General features: G+C 41.7%; 2 protein-coding genes across 9 annotated transcripts in view; one reads left to right on the top strand and one right to left on the bottom strand.

Moving 5' to 3' along the window:
- Positions 1-16,707, top strand: part of FCGR1A (Fc gamma receptor Ia) — a 23,924-nt gene extending 7,217 nt beyond the window's left edge. Inside the window, exons 2-7 of one of the 5 annotated variants that reach the window (XR_014299478.1) lie at positions 6,603-6,704; positions 7,108-7,134; positions 7,791-8,045; positions 13,643-13,894; positions 15,234-15,588; positions 16,282-16,707. Coding sequence is in view for 4 of the 5 variants with exons in the window: in XM_082685999.1 (XP_082542125.1) it covers positions 6,674-6,704; positions 7,108-7,134; positions 7,791-8,045; positions 13,643-13,894; positions 15,234-15,518; positions 16,282-16,490 (1,059 nt within the window). In the remaining variant the exon portion in view is untranslated. Of the gene's footprint in view, positions 1-6,602; positions 6,726-7,107; positions 7,135-7,790; positions 8,046-13,642; positions 13,895-15,233; positions 15,589-16,281 lie in introns of all 5 variants that reach the window. The other 4 variants (XM_082685999.1, XM_082686000.1, XM_082686001.1 and 1 more) reach the window with 4 other exon arrangements.
- On the bottom strand, positions 10,467-21,842 carry LOC309842093 (uncharacterized protein). 4 transcript variants are annotated; one of them, XM_082686036.1, is made up of 3 exons: positions 20,207-21,842; positions 17,044-17,115; positions 10,467-13,175 (listed from the first exon to the last, which is right to left on the bottom strand). In XM_082686036.1, the coding sequence occupies exons 1-3, from the start codon at positions 20,529-20,531 to the stop codon at positions 13,135-13,137; spliced, it is 438 nt and encodes a 145-aa protein (XP_082542162.1). In that variant the 5' UTR covers positions 20,532-21,842; the 3' UTR covers positions 10,467-13,134. The 4 variants fall into 4 exon arrangements, 1 of the variants encoding a protein (XP_082542162.1); XR_014299488.1 differs by lacking the exon at positions 17,044-17,115; XR_014299490.1 differs by lacking the exons at positions 17,044-17,115; positions 20,207-21,842 and adding an exon at positions 16,165-16,275.

Here is a 21,842-nt window from a genome sequence, read left to right as displayed (position 1 = left end):
TGTCCCAGGTTTGGTTGCAGGCCCATACAATTAACTGTTTTTCTTCACCACAGTAACTTCATTTACTACCTCTTCTTGAGACTTTATTATAAGGGCAAGTCTGGTCTATGCAAAGATCCAACAGGCAGGGGCAACACTGCAGTCAGTTGAGGAGAGGGAGAGAAAGAATAAAGTGGGCAGTGTTTGGAAAATAAAAATGATTAAAGAGTGTCCCTGCACAGTGGTTTGCAGCCTTGGGACTAGGACAAGGGCTATGATCATGGAAGGATTAGTGCTTGGCGTGAGTTGCACAACTATTCCTCTAGGGTGTAAAGTAAGTTCTTGTATGTTGCTGGGGACATGTATGTAACATTTGGAACTGATATTCTTGCCATACTCATGTGCAAAACTTCTAATATCATGACATCACCTACTAGCAGATAAGTATCTTAGAATATGAAGAATAACTTCAGTGTGTGTTTTTCTCTTTGGGAATTACTTGTGGATAAAGGCCAGAAGATTTCCCTTCCTTGTCAATCCTGATTCTGATTTCCTGTTGTCATGATACATGTATATATATATCCCTGGAAGGAGACTTGAGGAACATAAAGAATGTCGCAATCTCTCCTTTAGGTTGCTATTCCATTAACTTTTCTTGAACCACCTATGTATTAAGTTGGACCAGAAAGTTGAGAAATTTGGCCAATAGAAAATTTCTCTCTATAGGTCATTGTACAGGTCACTTTATCATGAATGGTCAAAATCATACATTAAGTTAACTTCAGGAACCTAGTGTCTGAGAAGTCAGTTGTTCTTTTGAATGCTAAGTATTTGCCTTTTCTATCAGAAAAAGCGTATCAGACAGCTACAGGTACTTTACAAAGAGAGGAGTATTCAGACTTTCTGATTTAGGTGGGCATAGCAAATGTAGAATGAAAACTGTTCAGAACAAGAGAGAAACTGAAGTGTGGGAGAAGTGCTAGGAAGTTCTAAAGCCAATCAAAAGCCAGTCAGTTTAAATTGTCAACCACTCAATTAACGACTGAACTCTCTAACTGATTTGACTGATCACATGGCCACACTTCATAAATGCGACTACATCAAGTGATAATGTGATAACTGCCAAAGCAGAAGCATGTGCACCTTTACTCTGTCCAGAATGTCAGCTCCAGAAGGCTGAAAGTGCAGGAGAGTATACAACCTCTGTTTCTTTGCTACACACTTAGGAAACACAATAATTTAGGGGATACCCCAAGAAGTAGGACAGAGGAATGGCCATCACCAGTTTTGGTGTTCTGAGGAAACAAAATTAAGGGGTGAGGGTTGGGGGACAATGTTGGAACTTCAGTGGGGGTAGTAGAAGATTGTTCTGGACCAAATACTTCCCACTGTTGGCCCTGTGATCAGGAAAGCAGTTGGCATGAGAGGAGCCACATCAATGAGCATTTGATAGACTATGGGAGACAGAGACAAAAGTGTAAGCAGAAAGCTGGGCAAGGCAGGCAAGGAATCTGGCACCACCATCTACCCAGCCCCATGCCTGGGTGCTTTCTTGCGGTTCTTTCTGGCAGTCTCCCTTGACACCAGGCATTTGATAACCTAGGATTCATCTAGGGTAGAAGCTCTGACTTCAGTGCAGGCCGTGGCCAGGGAATCATCCTAAATTATAATATGACAGTAATCACACACAAATTTAAAAAATAAGATATCTTTAAAGATTTATTTGTTCATTATAGTTGAAGGGTAAAGAAGAAAGTATCAAAGCTTTTTGTCTAACAAAATGGCTCTTGGAGATTAATTTATACATCATTACCCATGATAACCAAGTAACAGAAAAGGCAATTAAAAATGGATGGTTATATTCCAGTAGAGACATATACTGAAGTCATGCTTTTTGCCTTTAAGTCTATTAATGTAGATATCTTTTGGTTAATGTTTTCAATAGTGCTCCTTTTCTCTTCTGTTGTTTTCAACCTTTCTATCACTTTATGGTTTTGTTATGTCCCTTGAATAAAGCATATAGTTAATTTTTAAATCCAGTCTAGCAGTATTTATTTTTTACTGAATAATTAGGTCTACTTGTCTTTATAATAATTGTTGAAATAATTAATTTTAAATCTACCATCTTTTTTCTATTTTCCTCCTTGATCTATGTTTTTATTTCTTTCTCTCTTTGAATTAGTTATATTAAACCACTATAACTTTTTTTATTGTTTATATACTTTACTTCCATTTGTCCTTCTATGTTTTTCATTGTATTTCACTTCTGTTCTTTCAGTGATTAATTTAAAAATTAGTCTTAATCTTAAGTTTTTCTTTTTTCATTAATTTTATCCCTTGGTTTATCAAGCATAGTAATATTTACTGCATTTACCCTCATCCTGGACACTGTAGAGATCTTGGAATATTTTAATTCCATTTAGTGTCAACCACATATATGCAGTTGTTATTTGCTGTAGCTTTGAGTATTTAGCGCCAGAATTTATATACTTTTGTATGATCAATGTTAGATTTATCCATGTATTTATGGTTGCCTTTCTCTTTATATCTTTCCATGCCTGTCTTTCCATATGGAATCATTTGTCTTCTGCCTGAGAAACATCATTTAGAAATTTCTTTTGTGTTAGTCTGCTTGGGAAGAGCTGTTTCAGTGTTTTTTAATCTGAAAGTGCCTTTATTTTACTTTAATTATTGAAGACTTTTTTTAAGTACCTAAGTGTAGGAGGCAGTTACTCTCAGAATATTGAAAAAATTTGCATTTGATTTTTGTTTTTCAGAAGTTAGTCAGTGGTCTGACTGCTGCTGATTTGAATGTAATCTCTCCTTTTTCTCTGGGGTTTTTGTTTTTGTTTTGTTTTTACAATTTTTGTCTTTGTTTTTTATCTTATGCAGTTTTACTGATTTCTCTAGTAATGATGTCGCTTTATTTATCTAGTATGGGATTGGTTGGCCTTCTGGAATCTGTTGATTCCCGATATTGCCTGGAAAACTCTCAAATATTACTTCTTCAAATATTGCTTTTGCCTTGTTTTCTCGCTCTCTTCTACTTCCAAGACTCTAACCAAAATATAAGATACACTTTCTCACTCCATTTGCTATTTTTTGTTTGTGTGTTTAATATTACATTTTTTTCCGTTTCCTACATTTTGAATTTTTTCTTCTTCCTCATGTTCTGTTTTACTATTTTCTCTTCAGCTGTGACTTCTCTCCTGTTGAACTCTTAAATTGAATTCTTAATTTTAGCTATTTTTATTTCATTTCAAAATTTATTTTTTCCCCCACCAAGTGAAGAAAATGTTTCCAGGAAGAGGAAAGGATCAACTGTAAAATGTTGATGATTAGATTAATTGAGGATAAGAGCTGACCATTAGGTTCAGCAAAAAGGTTTTGGCAGCCTTGACAAGAGCAGTTTCAGGAGAATGATGAGAATAAAAGTGTGACTGTAGTAGATTCTAGATGAAGGACTGAATATGCAAATGGGACAATGGCCAGACCATAGATAAAAACAGAATTCTTAACCACAGTCTGCAGTTACCAATACTGGAGACCATTCCATTATTTACACTAACCAGCTGCCAGGAGATACAAATGCTTTATCTCTAGCACAATTCTACAGCAAAGAATTCATTTTCCCCAGAGGGCATCTGGCTTTGACTTCTTTTCCATAGGATAAAGCTGCCAATTCCCTCAGAAAATATTTCTGAGTTACAGTACAGAGGTAAGCATTCTTGGGGTCAATTAACAATAATTCTGTTTTTGCTAAATCTTACCATTATTATATCACTACTGCACAAAACCAGACTTGGAGCTGTGCACTCACTCACTGCACTATTTATTAACTTTCTATGAGCAAGGTGCTTGACCTCTTTTAGCTTTATGTCTCATGCACAAAATTGAGATAGGTAATAGCAAGATATCCTCATTTAGGTAAAATGTTGGAGAGTTCCAGCCTTGTTTAGATGGATTCGTCTGCTTTGTTACCCTGCCTTTCCAGTAAGTTTTGTTTTTACTTTTTGTTGAGATTCAGCCTGGAAGCTATTGGAGGAAGAGAAACTAATTGTGGTGGCAAAAACAAGTTGGAGACTGTGATAAGAGTCAACCTCATCCAAATAGACAGGATAAAACCCTAAGAAACAAAGTTATTGTGTGGAAAGTTTTAAGGATTAAGACTACCGTATGTGCTGCTTCTGATTTCTAAAAAGTACAATATTTTCATTCAAATAACTCTCCTATCGCAAAACCTTAGAGTCCATCAATTCACACTAACCCACCCCTAGTAGTTCTGTGAGCTGAGAACTTTTCAAAGTTCAGAAAAACTGGTTTGACTCCCACAAACTTTGATCACAAAGTGAAGGTTACTTATTATTTGGACTCCGCTGGAGGAACTGTAGGCAGAAGCATTAGCTGAATCATTAGAGTAGAAGCTTCTAGCTGAAGTAGTATTGCATTATGAAATGCTCTTCAAACTGCCAATTTCACTTGTAGTGAAGTTCCTTACCTATAGTCTAGTCTGCCTCCCTCATAGGTCACTATGAAAAAAAAAATCACTATTATTTTCATCATTATTAATCAGAATATTGAGGGTCAGAATTGTGTCACCAGTAGTAAAGTTCTTGGAAATTTTTTTATGTTGTCATAAAAGGGGTCCTTTCTCTTGCCATGAAATGTTGAAAGGATTGATAGATCAAGTAGTAAGAATAACTAAGGATAAAAAAGTCATTGAATTTCTAATGGAAACTTGAAATTGAACCAATCAGGAACTTTTCATAATGAGTGGCTGTTGAAGAAAAACATCAGATAAAGTTTACTGAATCTCTTGAAAAACACTTCCAGCATTAGTGAATATATAAAGGTAGTATTATTATAGCTATTCAAGAGATATACAACAGTATACAAAACATATTAAGCAAAATTGTGCTATAGACAACTATATGCAAGTACTTAAAACTTTGTTGATAGGTTTCAATAATTCCTAAAAATATGGTTGTTAAAGAAGGAATTAAGTAGAGAATAAAGTATTATTGACTGATTTTTACTTGTAAAGAGTGTAAAAATAAATTTTTGGTCAATTCTGTATGAGATTTAAATTATTTTACCTTAAAAAATATACAAAATAATTGTTCACAAATTGTTTTCTGTAGTAAAGAAGAGAAAATTTTTAGTTAAAATAGGCAAATAATACTTGGCATCTCCCTTTGAGAAAAGTGTATTTGTGAAGTGATTTTAAAAGTATGAAGCTTATGAATATGATGATCTTATAAAAAATCAGTATATGGAAATATAACTGTCATATATAGATGTAAATTCTCCTGTGGCTCTTCTGGGCATCATGATTTTCATTGATCATTAAATACTGGAGATTTGTCTATCTGCCTTAGTTAACAGTGTTTGCTCCATTTAGAAACTACAGATCTACAGATACTTGTTAGGAAAAAAAGTATTTCATCCTTCCAGATTATGGATGTCTTTCACTCCTCTTCCACAGCAATATTCATTTCCCCATGTTTCCTGATCATTCGCTCATTTTTCAAAGAAGCAACTATTTTCCTACAAAGGAATTGTGAGGGATGGGCTGGGTAATGTTACACTCTCTTGGTGAGAAAGTGAAGGAAATCATACTGCCTGTTTAAACCTGGCTTCTACTTTTTACAACCTTGGGCAAATTACTAAATTCCTTTCATACTTTGTCTAGTTTCCTCATTTACAAAATGGAGACAACAAGAGTGTCTGTCTACTCATAGTTTATTATGAGGGTTAAATGAAAAGAGACATACCAAGCATATTTGCTTGGCATAAAATAAGCACTCTACAAATATATGCAATGATGATGATAATGACAACAGACAATCTGACAACATTTACCTGAAGGAAAAAAACATACTTTTCCTTAGACTGAGCAACATTCGTTCTAGGAATGTGTCCTATGGAGATAGTAAGTTGAGTGCTTAAATCTTTTAAGTACAAGACTTGCAGGGCTGGTTGTAACAATAAAACATTAGATATATCTGGCATGTCCATGAAGAGACAGTCCATCTTAGGGATATTTCCACTCATATGTAAGTAATTTTTCTTCTCTATAGCATTTACTTTGAACAGTTAATTTCCTTAGATGTAGCCAAGGTAAACACTTCAAATTCATAATATCATCCAGGGAGGTGGCTTAAAAAAAAACAAAAAACCAAAATGGGACATTGATCCTGTATGCACTCCCAGAGGAATAGAGATCTCATTGTAGTAGAGGAACTCTTATAAATGAGTTATTCCTCCCATGTCATGTAGAGGTTGATATAGAATAATCTGGATTCAAATGATAAAGTTTTAGAGGCATTGGCCAGGCTTTGAACCACTTTTAGAAATGATGATTTGCCATATTTTAGCCCCAAGAAACAGAATTAGTAAAGGGAAAATACAGTTAGAATATCAATAAAAACTTGTCTTTCCTTTGAATTCTGAGACTTTCATAAGCCTCAAACCCAGAGTTTCAAACTGGGGAAGAGAGGCTAAGTAGTTAGAAAATGGGGAGAGAATACTGCAAGAATTAAGGATGTATTTCCCAAAAAAGGAGCGTGATGGTAGTGGTTAGAAGAGGCAATTTCCTTCCTCTTTTCTAATTTCAACTCCAGAGCCTCCAGCAGAAACTCTTCAATATCTTGCACGTTTCAGACTTCACTACTCTGATCAGCTTGGAGGTAACATGTGGCTCTTGACAGCTCTGCTCCTTTGGGGTAAGTTGGGCTTAGAAGGGGGTAGCTAGAGGGGAACTGGCTTTGGCAATGGGGACTCAAGACCTTCTGTCTTCCTTTGGTATCCTAGGCTAGAACTCATGAAAATGGGGACAACTGGATCTGTGCTTCCATGGTTTATTCATGCTCATTATACCAAAAGCACGGGAAGAGAGACTTGGTAGTAACATTTAGCCTGGAAGCATCATATCAAAATAAAGCCGTATCAATAACCATCTACAGACTGTACATACCACTAGTACCTGATTTGGAGAGAGCTAGGTAGAGAGAGAATCAAGAGACCTAAGCTGGTCCCTCTATGTCCACATTAGTTTTGTCTCCTCGATTCCTTTCCTTGTCATCTCCCACTGACCAACTTATGCCTCTGTTCTTCGGTCTCTTACAGTGCCAGCTGGTGCGCAGATCTCAGCGGGTGAGTAATCTTTAACTTAGTTTCTCTTCCTCTGCCATGTTCCGTTCTAAAGAGTGAGTTTTGTTATCCTGAACAAGAGAATATGGGGAAAGGATAGAACAAGAAGGATTTAGAAATTATGTAAAGTCCCTTATATTCAGAGCATGATTTTGATAAAATCCTGGTTTTTAAGGTTTCTCTCTAAGATTTCCTGAAAAAGCCCCAACTTCAGAACTAAATGCCTACGTGTATATAATAGCAGGAAAAGGCCAGGGTTGCAAAACCATAGATGTAGCTCTGGGGGGTTTTGTAACATTCCTTGAGAAGAAAGCCAAGTACTTTTTTTCTCCTCAGACAGAACCAAGCAGTACTGAAGGTTTTAAAGTGAGAGTTTGAGTATTGGTTTCCAGTGCAGATGCTAATTAAAGCCTGAGTTTAACCCTTAGGGAAAATATTGCACAGGGGGCAAGACAACTGGCTCCAGTTGACATGAACAGAGCTCTCTGCATGGGGTCTGGATACTCTCAGTATCTAGTTTTTGTAGGTTCCCATTTGCTTATTTTTCTGTCTCATCTAAATATATATTTTTACCTTTGTGCTGCCCAGAAAACTTTACCAATTGCTCAGACCCTCCTTTTATTCCATTTGGTCTTTTTTTTTTTTTTTTAAATCCCCAGACCCCTCAAAGGCAGTGATCACCTTGCAACCTCCATGGGTCAGTGTGTTCCAAGAGGAAAATGTAAACTTATGGTGTGAGGGACCCCATTTACCTGGGGACATCTCTACACAGTGGTTTCTCAATGGCACAGCCATTCACACCTTGACCCCCAGACACAGAATTGCTGCTGCCAGTGTCAATGACAATGGTGAATACAGGTGCCAGACAGGTCTTTCAGTGCCAAGTGACCCAGTACAGCTGGAAGTCCATAGGGGTAAGTATGGCATGGAGTAGGAGAGTTGGAAATCACAAGGTGTTCCTTGTGTTTTCTCCTTTTTGCATGCCAGATATGTGTTTTCATTTATTGGAGTATGAGTCTCAGCTCTATGTGCCTACTAGATGAAATTAAGTCAAGATACTCAGGATATCACATTAGGGTCCTTTAACTGCCCCAACAGTACCCCAACTGTGACAGCTGTGAGCAGGTTATCCAGTATAAAACTCAGACCCAAGATTTTATTTAGAATGATCTAATTTTGGGGCACCTATGTGGCTTAGTTGGGTAAGCGTCTGCCTTTAGCTCAGGTCATGATCTCAGGGTCCTAGAATCGAGCCAGGCATCAGGCTCCCTGCTCAGTGGGGAGCCTGCTTCTCTCTCTCCCTCTGCCTGCTCATGCTCTCTCTCAAATAAATAAGATCTTTTTTATTTTTTAAAGATTTTATTTATTTATTTGACAGAGATCACAAGTAGGCAGAGAGGCAGAGAGGAGGAAGCAGGCACCCTGCAGAGCAGACAGCCCAATGTGGGGCTTGATCCCAGGACCCTGGGATAATGACCTGACCTGAAGGCAGAGGCTTTAACCCACTGAGCCACCCAGGCGCCCCGATATAAGATCTTTTTTAAAAAATTAAAATGACCTAATTTCGTTGAAAAATTTTATGCCTGCACATAGTAAATAATTCAGAGAAGCGTACAGTGATGAACAATGACGTCTCTCTTCAACCCCAAAGCCCTAGTCCCACGGTCACCTGTCATAGAAGTAAAACTCCTAATACGTATATGAACTTTTTAAAAAAGTGGTTGGTAGCATACTCTGTATACTCTTCTATACCTTGCTTTTATCACTTAAAATACCTTGAAGGTCTGTTTAAATAGACATCTACCATGCACTTTCAAGTATCTGCCTTATTGCTGTGCTTTAACTGATTTAATCATTCTCCCTATTAGTAAACTTGAAGTGTATTTCCAGTTTTTTGTGTTTACAAGCAATAGAAATAGACATCTTTATGTATAGGCTGGGGCACATTTCATAATATAACTGTAAGATAATATTCTGGACATGAAATTACTGTGAGATGAAGCATTTTAAACTGATGAATACAAGGGGAAAGAAACCCCACTATCCACTTAAATCTGTAAAAGGTTTCTATTTGTCAAGAAATGGAAACTGCAGTACTTTTTAGGGTAAAATATTCCATTATTCAGTACATATCACTCAAATGTGCTCTTTAGTTATTCAAAAGTAGTAAGTTAAAGCTTCATTGTAATTGATTATGTAAAAGTTAATCCATGCTGGAGGCAGAATTAAATTTGTAAGGACTAGATTGCTTTTGGAGGTAATGTGTTTTAGCCAAGGAAATATGAGACTATCAGAGGAAATGCTAGGCGCTCCTCATGAGTCTCTTAGATTTCTGGGAATCAGATCCTAGGCTACAGATGTAAGGGGAGCTGTCAGAACTTTTTTTTTTTTTTTAATTTATTTGAGAGAGGGAGAATATGCAGGCATGAACAGAGGGAGACCGAGAAGGAGCCTCCCCATTGAGCAGGGAACTTAGACCCCGGAGTAATATCAGGACCCCAGGATCTTGACTTGAGCTGAAGGCAGAGGCTTGACTGCCCCCCCAGACAGAACTGTTTTGAGAATTTTGTGTAGTTTGGGGTGCCTGGGTGGCTCAGTGGGTTAAAGCCTCTGCCTTTGGCTCAGGTCATAGTCCCAGGGTCCTGGGATCGAGCCCTGCATCAGGCTCTCTGCTTAGTGGGAAGCCTGCTTCCTCCTCTCTCTCTGCCGTCCTCTGCCTACTTGTGACGTCTCTCTGTCAAGTAAATAAAAAAAAATTTTTTTTTAAAGAATGTTGTGTAGTTCAAGCAGAAGCAAAGTGTTTCATGGTTCAAGTAACAGAAAATGAAGCAGGGGTGGGAAGAGGCCATTTTCTTTACTTCTGTACAGACTCCAGAAGCCCCAGCATGATGATGTATTGAAAATATATTTTATATTTTTACTTTTTTAAAAAAATATTTCATTTATTTATTTGTCAGAGAGAGGGAGAGAGAGAGCACACAAGCAGACAGAGAGGCTGGCAGAGGCAGAGAGAGAAGCAGGCTCCCTGCCGAGCAAGGAGCCCATGTGGGACTCGATCCCAGGACTTTGGGATCATGACCCGAGCCGAAGGCAGTGGCTTAACCCACTGAGCCACCCAGGTGTCCCAATATTTTATATTTTTAAAAAAGATTATTTGAGAGCAAGGGGAGAACATGAAGGACAGAGAATCTCAAGCAGACTCCACACTGTCCTGGGGTTCCATCTCAGGACAGTGAGATCACAACCTGAGCCAAAATCAAGTCAGATGCTTAACCAACTGAGCCACCCAGGGGCCCCTCTGTCTGGGGCCTCTTCTAAATAGTACCACTGTGAACTTTTTTTTTTTTTTTAAAGATTTTATTTTTTTAAGTAATCTCTATACCCAAGATGGGGCTCAAACTTAAAACCCCAGGATCGAGTCACACACTCTACCTACCAGCTGAGCCGGTCAGGTGCCCCCACTGTGGACATTTTTTAAAAAAAAATATTTATTTGTCAGAGAGCGAGCACAGGCAGACAGAGGGGCAGGCAGAGGCAGAGGGAGAAGCAGGCTCCCCGCTGAGCAAGGAGCCTGATGTGGGACTCCCGATTCCAGGACGCTGGGATCATGACCTAAGCCAAAGGCAGCTGCTTAGCCAACTGAGCCACCCAGGCGTCCCTGTTGACATTTTTTTTTAAATTTTTTATAAACATATAATGTATTCACTGTGAACATTTTTATACATTTTTTTGCTGTACATATGTATAGATATGTGCTGGAATATGCCTAGGAGTGGAATTGCTGGGTCACAAAATGTGCTTATTTGTTCAGCTTTAGTTCTTAAAAGTGCAGTTATTCCATATTACACTCCCACCAGTGGAGTTTGAGAGTTCTGGTTCCTCTTCATCCTCATCAACACTCCGTGGGTTTATTTATTTATTTATTTAACCAGTTATAGACTGTCATACAGTTTTTTTTTTAACAGTTATAGACTGTCATACAAACCACTAGTTTCTGCATTTTTTAGTTTAGCCATTCTGGTGCATGTGCCATAGTTATCACATAGTTTTAATTTACGTTTTCCTGAAGACTCCTTACATTAAGCATTTTACAGACTTCTTACCTATTTCGATATCCTCTTTTGTAAAGTACCTGTCTAGGTTTTTTGCCAGTTTTTCTTTATTGTCTTTACTTATGGACTTGTAGGGGCTCTGTATTTCAGAAATTAGTCCTTTTTCAAGTGTTGCAAATATCTTCCACTCTGTGGCTTGTCTTTTTGCTATCTATGCTGTTTTCTTTTCTCAGTGAAAGAAGTGCTTACATTTACAGTAGTATAATACATCAGGTTTTGGGGTTGGTGCTCTCTATGCCCTTATTTAAAAATGTTTTGCCATAGGGACGCCTGGGTGACTCAGTTATTTAAATGTCTGCCTTTAGCTCAGATCATGCTCCCCAGGTCCTGGAATTGAGCCCCAAGTCAGGCTCTCTCTCCCTGGTGGAGCCTGTTTCTCCCTCTCCCTCTGCTTGCCACTCCCTCTGCTTGTGCTTGCACTGTCAAAGAAGTAAAATCCTAACAAAAAAAAAAACGTTTCACCATTGTTAACCAGCAGTGGAGGATTCGACTGCAGTTACAATAGCTCTGTTACTTCAATTAAGTGTGTGTGTGCTGAGACCACAAAAATACAGCTGGCTTGAGGACCTAAGTCTTAATCATATGGCTTAGTGAGCATTCCCCTCCTGCTCCAAGGTGATGAAGGTGGAGAATGGCTTTTGAGTAGGAAACCAGTAATGTCTGCTAAAAGCTGCATCCTATGAATTTTGATGTATAATACTCCTATTGCCACTTAAGGCTAAATATTTTTAATTTTCATTAGTATGTATGTATTTTTCTTTCCTCGTGAATTATTTAGAAGTGTTTTAGGAAGGTGGCCTTTTGTTACTGATTTCTAATTTTATGGCATTTTGGTAAGAATTTGTTAAATATGATATCAGTTCTTTAGTATTTGTTGAAAATTGCTTGTGGCCTAGTATGTACTATTTGTAACTGTTGCACGTATGTTGGGAAGGTATGAATCTTCTCTAAGCTAAGCATTCTATATAAACCCACAAAACCAACTCTATTAATTGTGTCATTCAAATATTTCATATATCATCACTAGTATTTTTGACCGTTTCGGATGGAGGGGTGTTAAAATCGACCACTGTGTTTGTAGATGTATAAAGCAAAGGTGTCTGTGTTTGGGTAGTATAGTCTATTGGTAGAGCACCTCTTGGTTGCAAATGGGAATAAGGGAGAGAAGAGTATTCATTATATTTAGAAACACTATGGCAGCATCCGAAACTATAAAAATCATGCTCCATCTAGTACTGGAATACCTGCCTTCCATTCTTAGGTAAGTTCTGGAGGGAGGAAAAAGCACTACTACTGTCCCTTCTCTTCTTTTGTCATTTAAGATACTGGTCCTCATTCAGCCAAACCCACTGCCCCAGGGAAAGAGAAAGGAAGCATTTTTGTTATGTGTAGAGGTGTATACCTAAAGGGAGGGCCCCTTGGACTTGGAGCTCGTTTTTACCAACTAGATCACTGATCTGCACATACGTGTATCCTGTCAGTTTATAAGTATATTAGAAGTATGTATCATCTGGACATGTTTGCTATTCTCTGTGTCTGTTTTAGTATGTGGGATCCCATTAACAACTTAAGAGTTGGAGTGTATTCATTTCTTCTATTGCTGTTAACAAATTATCACAAACACAACAGCTTAAAACAACATTTGTTGTCTTTCCATGAGTCAGGAGTCTCTGCACAGCTTCACCGGGTGCTCCGAAGGGGGCGCAATCAGGGTATGACAGCTTCCTTCCTATAGTTCTTCCAAGCGCACGTGGTCATTGGTAGACTTGAGAATTCACTTCCTTATGTAGTTGGCCTGAGGTCCTAGACTTTTTGCTGGCTGTCAGCTGGAGGCCAGTCTTGACTCCTTGAGGCAGGCCCCTGCCATTTGGCCCTCTCCCAGCAGAGTAGCTCACTTCTTCAAGGCCAGTGGGAGGCTCGCCGGCCAGTCAGCTAAGACAGAGTCATATAATGCAACATCATCATGACAGAGACATCCCATACCCTTTGTCATATCCTGTTGATTAGAAGCAAGTCTCCGGTTCCACACACATGGGGATTATGCAAGGGTGTGATTCACGAGGGGGGGGGGGTGTCATCTTAAGAGTACTGCCTACCACATACAGTAAATTATTCTTATCCCAACTAACTTCTGAAATAGAAACCGAAGATAAAAGGTGGCTGTGTGCGGTAAAGTAGTAAAAGTAAAAAAATTTAAAAATAAAAGTAGTAAAGACTACTTTTCTTCCCAGTAGAGCTAAAGATAATTGAGGGATGGGCAACAGACCTCAAACTCAGCAGAGCTCTGAGGTTCAAATGTTGTAAAGAAAAATAAAGATAAGAAACCCCCCTAGGGCCCAGTTCTAGCCTCCTTCTACCTCTGCTACTATATAGACACATTTTGGGTCTACAATTTCCAGATTGGCTACTACTCCAGGTCTCTAGCAGAGTTGTCACGGAAGGGGAACCTCTGACCTTGAGGTGTCATGGATGGAAGAATAAGACGATATACAATGTGCTTTTCTACCAAAATGGCAAGGTCTTTAAATTTTCTACTGGGAATTCTGAATTCACCATTCTGAAAACCAACCTGAGTCACAATGGCATCTATCGCTGCTCAGCCATGGGAAAGCAACGCTTTGAATCAGCAGGAGTAAATATCACTGTAAAAGGTATGTATCTGAATAGTCACAAAGCTGTAGTTTTAAGGACCATCATAAATCATCACTTAAGTTTGCAAGTGAAGAGACTTAAGTTCCCGGGGAAGTCACTGTTTCATGGAAGGCCATGCAATGACCAGTGGCTAGGCTGGGACTGGAACTGAGGTCATCTGGGCCTCAGTCTGTTCCTCTTTCCAATAAACCACGATACCTCCTCAGTAATCCCAGGAGCTAACATGAAGGCCAGGGCATAGTGAGGATCTATTTCATCAATTTTATTTTAGTTGCAAGGAATAGAGATTCACTCATGGGAGGTAGGAGAGCTATTAGAAAAGAACTCAATGGGGGGTGCCTGAATGGTTCAGTGGGTTAAGCCTCTGCCTTCAGCTCAGGTCATGAGCTCAGGGTCCTGGGATTGAGTCCCGCATTGGGCTCTTTGCTCAGCAGGGAGCCTGTTTCCCCCTCCACCTACTTGTGATCTCTCGGTCAAATAAATAAATAAAATCTTTAAAAAAAAAAAAAAGGTAAGAAAAGAACTCAATGGAATCTCATAAAAAGCTCCATAGAAACAGAAGCCATGAAGACATTAGGACTTGGTTATACTTTCTGAGAGGCAATGTGGCCTCTCTAGTCCTACTTCTGAATGTCTGCTAACTAAAGCAGCTTCCTGTGTTCCAGCTTGCATGTGGGCCAGACTGTGGTTCTTTCATCTAAGTACTCACTAACTACAGCAATTTTTTTCTGTCTGAAAAAGAATTCATCATTCCTAATGGGAAAGAGAGGATTGTCCCAGATTATCTTTTGAAGTAGTAACACAAATAATGAGTCAGTGACCTGGCTAGTGTGTAGATCAGTGTCCACTCCTGGTGGACCACTACCAAAAGGCATGGTCACATAATAATACGGCTATTCAGGGAAGCCTGGACAGTGTGGAGGGCCACAGCAGGAAATGAGGAAGCTGGCCATTATAAGGGTTTCTATGTGGAATGCCTCTCTGCTAGAAGTGGGAAAAGTTGTCTTATGGATGCATTTTCTAGGTGCAGGTTTCCCAAGGAGGAAGTGGGTATATCTCCTATTAAAAAACAACAACAACAGGGCGCCTGCGTGGCTCAGTGGGTTAAAGCCTCTGCCTTCAGCTCAGGTCATGATTTCAGGGTCCTGGGATCAAGCCCCACATCAGGCTCTCTGCTCGGCGGGGAGCCTGCTTCCTCCTCTCTGCCTGTCTTTCTGCCTACCTGTGATGTCTGTCAAATAAATAAATAAAATCTTAAAAAATAAATAAATAAAAATTAAAACAACAACACCTTAACACTGAAGCAGGCAACCCTGTCCTCATCAACTTTTTCTTTAGAGCTATTTCCAGCCCCAGTGCTAAAAGCATCTTTGTCATCACCCATCCTGGAGGGGCATCTGGTCAACCTGAGCTGTGAAACAAAGTTGCTCCTACAGAGACCTGGTTTGCAGCTTTATTTCTCCTTCTACATGGGCAGCAAGACCCTGCTGAGCAGGAACACAGCCTCTGAATACCAGATACTAACTGCTACGAGAGAAGATTCGGGCTTATACTGGTGTGAGGCTACCACGGAAGATGGCAGCGTGGTCAAGCACAGCCCCGAGTTGGAGCTTCAGGTGCTTGGTGAGAATGAGGGGAACTGACAGGAGGAGGCACATGGAGAAGATGCTCCCTTTCTTCCTTCAGGGCTGAGGTCTGTTTAAGGGGATTTCATCGCCCAGCCAGGAAAAACCCATGAACAGGCCTTTCCACTTTTGATTTGTACCTTCGCTATTCTCATGAACTTCATTAAATTCCCTTTCCTTTCCCCCTTTATTTCCTTCCTTCCTTCTTCATTTTCTATTTTCTCTTCTCTTTCTTTCCCCCTCACTTTACCCCCCACTCCCCAAATCTAATCAATATATTGAATTCTTCTTGTGTATTGTCATTGGTGTGGGGATATGAAGACACTGGGGATACAGTTCTTATTTCCAGGAGCTCACATGGTAGACTGGTGAGGTAGGAAGTTTGTGGATTGCACATAAATACTTGCCCAAGTATCTGTCTGGCTGAGGTAGGGAGACTGAGCTCTAAAACAAAGACTCTGGGAAAAATTGATCTTCAACCCAAATTCATTTCAAGTATTAAATGGCAGAGAAATAGACTTTATGTCCAAAACTAGGAAGTAAGTCCACTGAGGGCCCTGGAAGTTAGGCTCTTATGAGGAGCTTGCCCCTGGACTGTACACCACATAGCCCAGGTGCAGCACCTTCCTGCCCCCTGAAATTACCTGTGTCTCTGCTGGGGACCGGCATACCAGGTGTCAGCCAGGCTTCCCTCCCAGACATAACTCAGCCAGATCACTTTGCATTCTAACTAGCATTTCTTCCCCTTGTCACTTTTTCAGGTCTCCAGACACAACCTCCTGTTTGGTTTCACGTTCTTTTCTATCTGGCAGTGGGAATACTGTTTTTGGTGGACACCATTTTCTGTATGATTATATATAAGGAACTGGAAAGAAAGAAAAAGTACAATTTAGAAGTCTCTTTGGACTCCGGTCAAAAGAAAAGAGTAAATTCCTGCCTTCAAGAAGAGAGGTATTTAGAAGAGCCATAATGTCATGAACAAGAGCACACTGCAAGAAAGGACATACCAGAAGCCCCTGGAAGGAGGGCCGTAGCAGTGGCCCAGCCGGTGCCCACGGACCCAGACAGTCCCTCCCCTTCTTCTCTGTGCAAGCACTGGGGTGCAACCATTCCAAAGTTTAAAGACATCAAAACTGTGACTCTCATGACATCTGATTAACTCTGAAATAAAATAAACAACGAGCTGACTTAAGTGGAGATAAACTTGGAAAATGGGTCATCAGGGATGATTTGAAGTGGGACCTACTTTAAAGAAATCTTTAAAAACTTGGAAGTCCAGTCTAACCTGATTATCCTACTAGGTAGCTTGAACAATATTATTATTTTTAGGGACAGGGTGAAAAGGTAAGTGTGTGCCTATGTACAAGAGATTAAGACAGAGAAAGAGACAGAATGAGAGTTACAAGGAGGCAGATAAAGAGAGAATGGATCAGGGAGACGAGAAAAGCACGCAGACCCAAAAGAAGGAAAGGAAACTTGCTTCTTTCCTTCGGCTCCTCAGAGACTGTGGGTGGAGCACTCACCCATTCCTGGAGTCCACGTGGTTATCTGGTGTCTTCTCTCTCCAGCACACAAGCCGGGGAAGATCCACACAGCTTGCAGAGAACACAGCAGATGCTGACTAGGGCAGATGGGGGTATGACTTCTGCCCTTTCCTATGAGACTTTCTCATAACATCTCCGTGTCCAGAGATACCAGGAGTCCTGCTTGCCTGTCCCACTCCCCCACTCCACAGGAAGACCATGTAACCGAGGCTTTCTTAATAAATTATACCCAGACCTCCTAGCAGGGAGAGGGGCAAGGGGCTTCAGCTGGAGAGGGGTGGTGATGTCATGAAGCACCAGCTCTGCCCTTCTGATTTTCTGGATGACTACTAACTAACTTCAAGATAATACTGGTCTCAGGGCTCAGATGGTTAATTTCAGCTCAGGTCATGATCTCAGGGTCCTCAAATCAAGCCCCCTCATCGGGCTCTGTGGGGACAGGCCTCTGACATTCACAATCCTAGCCATGACTTCCTCTTTGCTGGCCTCCAGGTATCCTGTTAGAACCTAACTGCCTACTCTAACATTTGAACAATTTGCACTTCAGTCTACCGTTACTTCTGGCATATAGCTGTGACAGGAATAGGTTGTTGGGAGTCCCCCAAATTGATGCCTACCTGCTGGTTCTCCCAGCCTTGGTGCTCGGTCTGGTCAAGGCCTGGTATACCACCTCATATTTTGTCCAGGTGGGTGCCCAGCCCTCCAGTTTCCCTACAGTGGTTGGGTTCCCTGTCCCTGACACTTGTCCCTACCTAGCTAAGAGCTCACTGTTTTCATTCCATCCAGTACTGGAAACACACACAGAAATGACTGGATCCAAGTGGGGAGCAAGTGGCCCAAAGGGAGAGAAGGGAAAGAATTGCAAAACCCAGCAGAAGGCAAACTGTTATCTGCTGAGACCCCCCAGAGCTCTTCCAAAGTCATATCCTTCCCAGAGTACCCAGCATGTCTTGCCTGAACGGAACAGGACATTTCAGCCCAGAGCAGGCCATGCTTGTGAGCAGTATTTGCTCCAGAGCTCCTCAGTGGGATGGTCAAGGCTCTAGCAGGCTTTCGTTGCACTCTGATTTTTCCACTGCCCACTCTTACCTCTTCACTCTTCCTTTTATAGGGGTTCATCCTTAATAAACATCTTGCGCCTCAAACTCTATCCAACATCTGCTCCCAGGATTCAGTCTGAGTGCTTTGTACGCCACTGCAAAATTTATAAAGTCTTTGGAGTCTTATAAAACCCATTTGTCCCAGTAACACTTCTAAAGACGTCCATATTTTTAAAAGAGAACACTATACTGTGTGCCTAAGAACACAGTCACTGTAAATGTTTTTTAAGCCAGTTTTGCTTTTCTTTCTTTTTTTTTTTAATTTTTTTTATTTATTTATTTAACAGAGAGAGATCACAAGTAGGCCGAGAGGCAGGCAGAGAGGGAGGAAGGGAAGCAGGCTCCCTGCCGAACAGAGAGCCTGATGCGGGGCTCGATCCCAAGACCCCAGGATCACGACCTGAGCCGAAGGCAGAGGCTTAACCCACTGAACCACCCAGGCACCCCCAGTTTTGCTTTTCTACCTACTCACCCTTCACCCAGGCTGCAAAAGAAAGGCATACCTCTTACTCATACTAATCATGATTTATTGCCCTGAGGATAAAAAAATTTCTGTGTACCAGAGACAAAACAGGTAAGTTTTTGTGTCTCATATTTATGGACATTAAGGGCAACGCTAGGAATTAGAAATAAATATTCTGGCCCATGCTGAGATGTTCTGAATCCTGGTATATTGTAAAGACAGGTAAAGCAGAATTTATGACAACTTTCGTTTAAAGACCTTGTGTCTTATTATTATTTAAAACAAAAAAACACAACCACCACCACAACAAAAACAGCGTGGCTCTTGAGGGAGAGTCCTGAGAACAAGGTAAAGAGTGTTAAGAAATATTAATAACAGCATCTTATCTAGGCAACAAACATGCTCTACACCTGACCCATTCATCTATGAATTAGGCTGTGTAAGAGGAGGCCAGGGTTTGTAAGGTAACAAGCAACTCCTTAATCTCAGCACCTTAAACCAACAAAGGTTTATCATTCATTCATGTTACACCAGAGGCAAATGAGAAGGCTGTTAAGGTGGCACTTTGGGGAACACTGCCAGCAATTGTGTCAGAGCTGAGAGAGCATGGAGCATCCCAAACCAGGAATTAAATTCTCCAGCCCAAAAGTGACACACAACACTTCCACCTTACTGGTCAGACCTAGTTAATCTAGCTCCATTCAACCACAAAGAGGATGTAAAATCCTAAAGAAAGCATAAGGCAAGAAGCTGGAAATACTGTAAAAAAGCATAAATGCTAACATGGAGTATTTAAGATCTATAAAAAGCATGCTAGGAATTATCACCTGGTTTCCAAGAGCAGTCTCCCTGCATTTTTAGTATTCCAAGTAAAGGAAAGGAAGGAATTGACAACTCATTCACCCATGATTCATTGTTTCTCACTTGCGTATTCTGCCTGATTTCAAAAAGAGAGATGAAACTTCTTTTACCTCTAACAGATCAACATTACACCTCCAAGTAAAAGGAATGTACAGGAAGTAAATTGGTGTTCTTAACTTTCTTGAGCAATTTAGAAGAATTTTTCAAAAAAAAAAAAATAAGTACTGGTACTGTAAATCCGTGGTCACATTTTTACTTGGCTGCAAATATGCTCATCAACCATTTCTCTGTTCCTAACTGGCACTGTTAATAGATTCTACTGCATTCAGCTTTTCACGGTCACGAATACACTCTTTTAAGCTCTACATTTAATTAATGGCTACAACCAGTTCCTGGATCAAAAGACCTAGGCGGTTTGTAGCACTGCCCGAAGAACTTGTGCGCCGAAAGAGTCTCGCAGCGGGCCGCTGGCTCCACCCTGTGGCCACCCGTGCACACTGCCACCTTAGCTCGCCTCCCGCTCTTCGCAATCTTCCCCCAAACCTGGTGAGAGATCTTCCCCAGAGCCTGCAGCTGCGAGAAACGGCCTTTGGGATGTGGCGGCGGCCGCGGCGGCCGCTGGGGAGAGGAGAGCAAGCAGTCGTGCGTGTCCCATTCGTCCCAGTACCCAGAAAAGCACCCAATTCGTGGGCGGCCCCCCAAACTCCGAAGTAGTTACCAGTTCGGGGGTGGCAAATGTGCCAGCCCGATTCCCCACTGCGCCCGGTCTCCAGCCGCAGGAAGTACGGCGGGAAACCAAAAAGTGCGGGTTCGCGGGCAGGCTCCCGGAAGTACGGAGCTGAAAAATCCGTCTCTAGGCCGGCCCGGGGCCGACCCTCCTGCTCGCAGACCCGGCGGTGGCGCCACCCCACGGAGAGGAGGACTATGACTGGGAGACCACGGAAGAGGACGGGCGCTGACCTGCTGGGAGACCCAGTGGAAAGGTGGCTGGAGGAGACGGCCGCGGGGAAGGAGCAGGTTAGGAGTGAATGACGGCAGTTCATTCAAACACAGATGACTTCCCTACCGGTTCCACCACCATCAGAGCCAGGAAGGGGCCCCGGGCCTGCAGAACCAGCTGGGCAGTGGGCAGGGAGCCCGTAGGCTCTTCAGGGGCCGCTCTGAAATGCCTTCGGACATCACGTGGCTTCTCCCAAAGCCGGTCCTATCCCGGGTGATCAGAGCTTCCAGGACTGAGTACAAGGCCCCGGAGGGATTGGTGCAGGTGGCAGGGAGGAGGGTGGTAGATGTTGAGGGAGGGAGGGAGGGAGGATGTTCTTTCATAGCTTTGAGACTGCTCAGGGACAATACCCAAAAACCTGCTGGACCTATCACAGCGGCGCTAGGGCACATTCTGTAATCTCTAGGGCTTGCAGAACTAAGCACAACATCCCAGAGGAGACAATCACAGCAGAACAGGCAATTGGTTATGAGAAGGGTGGTTCAGTTTTTCATCTTCCAGGCTCCAAAGGGAAAGCCCTAAACTCATTCCAGGTTCTAAAGGAGTTCAGGCCCATTTGTGTTACTAGCCTGAGAAGAAAACCTCAGGGCATATGGACTGGTTTGGGGTAAAGTGGGAAGAGTTGGGTCTATTCTAGGTCTTTCCTGGCTACCGCACAGTTGGGAGACACCCTAGAGCCTCTGGATTTAGGAATCACCCCACCTCCACCCCAGAAGCCAAAGATAGCCAGACCTGAAAACCAGATGGAATGGAGGCATAGCTGGCAGTTGGCTGGAAGGGGACCAGCAGTCCTCACTGCCACCAGGCTAGTTGGAGACAGAGCGCATGGGCAGCAAGGGTTGGACAATAATGGAAGCATGGAAACCAGTTAGGAATCCAGGTGACAGACAATGGTAGTTTGGACTTAGAGGGAGCAGTGGAGGTGTTTAGAAGTGCCCAGAACACGTGCTGATTTGATTAGATGTAGTGAATGTGGGGAAAAAGGGAACCAGAAACAACTTCTAGATTTGGGCCTGAGCAATAAACTCATTCCACTGACTGGGACCAGGAACTACGAAAGAGCAAGTTGGTGTAACAGGAGAGAGGAGTAGCAAGAAGCAAAAGTTTTGTATTGGACATATCAAGATTCCTGTTTAACTGTTGAAAAAGCAGTGGAGTTCAGAGAACTACTTTGAAGTAGAGATAAAATTTGAGAATCAGGGGCCCCTGGGTGGCTCAGTGGGTTGGGCTGCTGCCTTCGGCTCGGGTCATGATCTCAGAGTCCTGGGATAGAGTCCCGCATCGGGCTCTCTGCTCAGCGGGGAGCCTGCTTCCTCCTCTCCCTCTGCCTGCCTCTCTGCCTGCTTGTGATCTC

This window comes from Mustela nivalis (assembly GCF_964662115.1).
Source record: "Mustela nivalis genome assembly, chromosome: 10".
In the NCBI taxonomy this organism is placed as follows: domain Eukaryota; kingdom Metazoa; phylum Chordata; class Mammalia; order Carnivora; family Mustelidae; genus Mustela; species Mustela nivalis.
This window is presented reverse-complemented; position numbering and strand designations above follow the sequence as displayed.

What these genes read in the sequence shown, in the direction of transcription:
- LOC309842093 (XM_082686036.1), bottom strand. Translation starts at nt 20,531, where the DNA reads ATGAACTGCCGTCATTCACTCCTAACCTGCTCCTTCCCCGCGGCCGTC. An exon ending in CATTTGCCACCCCCGAACTG is followed by an intron (nt 17,116 to 20,206) that starts GTAACTACTTCG and finishes GTTCTCTGCAAG; the next exon opens with CTGTGTGGATCTTCCCCGGC. An exon ending in CACGTGGACTCCAGGAATGG is followed by an intron (nt 13,176 to 17,043) that starts GTGAGTGCTCCA and finishes ACTCTGTCTTAG; the next exon opens with CTGACTGGCCGGCGAGCCTC.